Source organism: Orycteropus afer, unplaced genomic scaffold (genome assembly GCF_000298275.1).
Source record: "Orycteropus afer afer isolate SDZICR_OR568_19922 unplaced genomic scaffold, OryAfe1.0 scaffold00031, whole genome shotgun sequence".
Classification (NCBI taxonomy): Eukaryota; Metazoa; Chordata; class Mammalia; order Tubulidentata; family Orycteropodidae; genus Orycteropus; species Orycteropus afer.
In genome coordinates this window covers 8,330,150-8,333,707 of record NW_006921618.1, presented here as the reverse complement: position 1 = coordinate 8,333,707, position 3,558 = coordinate 8,330,150, and the positions used below count along the sequence as shown (strand labels likewise).

General features: G+C 40.6%; 1 protein-coding gene across 1 annotated transcript in view; it reads right to left on the bottom strand.

The window, feature by feature from the left end:
* The window catches only part of ZBTB40 (zinc finger and BTB domain containing 40), a 45,178-nt gene that overhangs the window by 4,213 nt on the left and 37,407 nt on the right, over positions 1–3,558 (bottom strand). The window contains exon 15 of the mRNA XM_007935683.1: positions 2,585–2,671. Within this exon, the coding sequence (XP_007933874.1) occupies positions 2,585–2,671 (87 nt within the window). The remainder of the gene's footprint in view (positions 1–2,584; positions 2,672–3,558) is intronic.

Genomic DNA, 3,558 nt, shown 5'->3' with positions numbered 1-3,558 from the left:
CCAAAGGACTCCCTTTAGCATCTCTTGTAAGGTTGGTCTGGTTTTAACAAATTCCCTTAATTTCTGCTTATCTAGAAATGTCCTAATTTCACCATCATATTTGAGGGATAATTTTGCCAGGTATATAATTCTTGGTTGGCAATTTTTCTATTTCAGGGTTTCATATATACCATCCCATTGCCTTCTTGCTTGCATGGTTTCTGCTGAGAAATCAGAGCTTAGTCTTATTGGTTGTCCTTTGTAAGTAACTTTTCATTTTTCCTGTGTTGCTTTCAGGATTCTTTGTCTTTGGTTTTGGTGAGTTTGATGATGATATGTCTTGATGATTTTCTTTTGGGATCTATCTTGTTTGGGGTTCACTGGACTTTCTGAATGGATATATTCTCATCTTTCATCGTATCAGGGAAGTTCTCTTCCAATAAATCTTGGACTTTCTCAGTGGCTTTATTTGTTTCTTCCTATTCTGGAATTCCAATGCACGTAGGTTATTCCTTCTGATGGTATCCCACATGAACCTTAGGCTTTCTTCATTTTGTTTTGATCTTTTTTCTGATTGTTCCCTTTCTAAAGAAGTATTTAGGTATTTGCCTTCAATCTCACTAATTCTGTCTTCCTTTGATTCAATTCTACTCCTTTGCCCATTTAATGAGTTATCTATTTCTGAAAATTTAGTATTAATCTTCTGGATTTCTGTCTGTAGATGTTGTATCATTTCTAATTTTTCATTTATTTTGCCATTTTGTTCTTGTATTGTCTTTCAAAATCGTTCTAGGGTTTTCTCTGTGTTTTCCTTGATTTTTCTCTCAATTCGTTGAAGATACCTAAATATAATTCTTTTGAATTCCTTATCAGGGAGTTCTAATGCTTCGTCTTCCTCAGGGATGTGTTTTGGGTCTGTATCCTGGTCCCTTGTTTCTCCTGCTTTATCTTGTGTCTTTGTGTGGACTGTGATGTTCTGTTGTCTCCAAGACATTGTGATGTTTTTGTGTTTATGTTTAATTGGTGATTGTATGTTGGAGTGATTTGCCCACGATTTTTGTTTTCTTTGTTTGTTATCTACGTTAAGTAGGGTACTGTGCTGTGCTCCTCATTCACTAGTTGGCAGCACTTATACACTCACCACCTGTCTCCTTTCCCGATGTCTGCCTCCCATATGCCCCTGGTGTCCTTGGCAAACAGAGCATATTCTTAAGTCCCTGGAATCTGAATGAGAATGCTGTCACTTTAAAATCTAAAATGGCTGCTGCTTGTGAACATTCAAAATGGCTGTGCCCTCAGGCACTTTCAATATCCAAAATGGCCACTGCATGTAAGCAATCAAAATGGCTGCACCCTCCAGACTGCCGAAAGTCCACAGCTCAGGTTGTCTCCCTCTTTGCTGTTTCCCTTCCTAGTCATAGGCCACCAGCACAGTTGTCACTGCAAGCCCTTGGTGACCACGGCTGATCTTTAGGTCAATTTTCAGGTCCCAACACCACTTGGAAATATTCAGGCTGTTGGTCCTGTCAGAATAGCTGACAGTCCACTGCTCCAACTGTCTCTGTACTCAGTTTTCGTTCAGGTTTTTCCATTAGTTGGTGCCTAATCCACTTCTGTATAGTTCCTTTCAAAGCTCAGGGTTCCAGGATTATCTTCTGTCTCTCTGTCAATTGCTTTCTCTTTTCTTTGTTGAAGAGTGTCTGTGGAGCTTGTCTGCCTATTCTGCCATCTATCTGGAAGTCTGGCCTTTAGTTTTTTGATGTAACTTTTACTATGTAATCCATCACCAATGTTTCTGATGGCACAGAATATAACACTATGTGGAAAAACATGCACATTGGCAATCTGAATGGAATGTTACTCAGAGAAGCTGGATTCTTATCTTCTTCTATTATTTTCTTATGCTGTCTTCTTTTAATGTATGAACACAAGAATGAGTGATATGATAAAAATCTAAGTCAACTGAATCTAAAATAACTCTTAGAATAACCAACAAATTCTGATAAAATAAAGCACAGTTTAATTGGCAGCAGTCTTTCTTTCTTAATGGTTTATTAAAAATGGTGCATCTTGTAACTGGCATTTCCACATCTTTCTCCCATGGACCAGCTGGTGGGTTCGAATTGCCAACCTTTTAGTTAGCAGCTGAGTGTTTAACCAAGGCACTGCTAGAGCTCCTTAAATACAGCAATAATAATGATAATTACAGCTAATTCTTAAGAATGCTTAATAGTGCCAAGCCCAAAATGTTTCACATGTATCATATTTATAAGCAAATTAACGTGTATGTTACATGGTTGTGTTTTTTTTTTCTTCCCCAAACTACATAACCCCCTCATACTTTTCCTCTATGTACTATGTGTGTTATATGCACATAATGTGGGCATGTTGTTTCCATGGGCATGTTACATGTGAAAAATATAGTACTAACATAATTAGTTCTCAGTTACCCTATGAAATAGTTCTGTGATTGTTCCCATTTTATAAGATGAGGAAACTGAGGCACAAGCTAGTTAAGTGACTCAGCCAGGGTTCATGACCATGAATGGTGGTGAAGAGAGTCTCATCTAGGCAGCTCAGGAGCATCTTGGAGGGGACCACTGACCTGAATGCTGGCACTTGATGTGCACTTGCAGCAAAGCTGGTGTGGGGAAGAGCTCCTTACACTTGTCACATTCATGGAACTTTACATCTGTGAAGCATATAAGGAGAGACATTGTGTGAAAGAACAAAAGGAATGGTTCTTAAAAAAAAATAAAAAAAGAAATGGTTCTATTAAGCTGGAGAGTAACAGGGCTGGGAGGCAGGGATGGTGACTAAAAACCCAGCAAGCACCTACCATGTGCCAAGACCCTCATGCCCGTGATCTATTAGCGGAATCCAGTGGGAAAGAGCACCAGATCTGGGTGCAGACTGCCTGGACTCAAACAGGGCTGTTGTGAGGAGCACAGTGACTTGTAATGAGGAAAGGTTCTGTAACTGTTAGCTGTTGATTATCCCCAATTCACCTGCAAGATATGTATTAATAACCCCCATTCTACTCAGTAAAGAAAAGTCACTTGCCAGGGTCATGTAGCTGGTAGGTACTGGAGTCAGAGTTTCCACCCAGGCGTGTATGCCACCAAAGCTGACTCCCTTCCCACTGTACAAGGATTGAGCCTCACTCAGTGACCGGCAGGAGCTTACACTGCTTGAGGTTTCCAGGTTTGAGAACCACTGCCACTCCAACTACTGTTAATGATGGGCTGGTGCTACATCCTTCAGGTGTGCTAGGTAGAACAAAGGTAATTCGAAGCATACCACATGACTGTACTGTAAGTTGGGATTTTGGCACAGAACCCAGGGATGCAGTTTTGGTTACTTCATGTTGCTCTAACAGAAAATACCACAGATGGGTGACTTTAATAAACAGGAGTTTATCCTTTTACAGTTTTGGAGGCTAGAAGTCCAAGTTGAAAGTGCCAGCTCTAGAGGCTGGGTGAAAGCCCCTCAAACTTGGGCTTCAGCTCTGCCTCTTGCTCCCAGCCCACTGAAGCTAGAGGCTTTATTCACTCAGGCAGCTGCTGGCTGCTGAGGCTG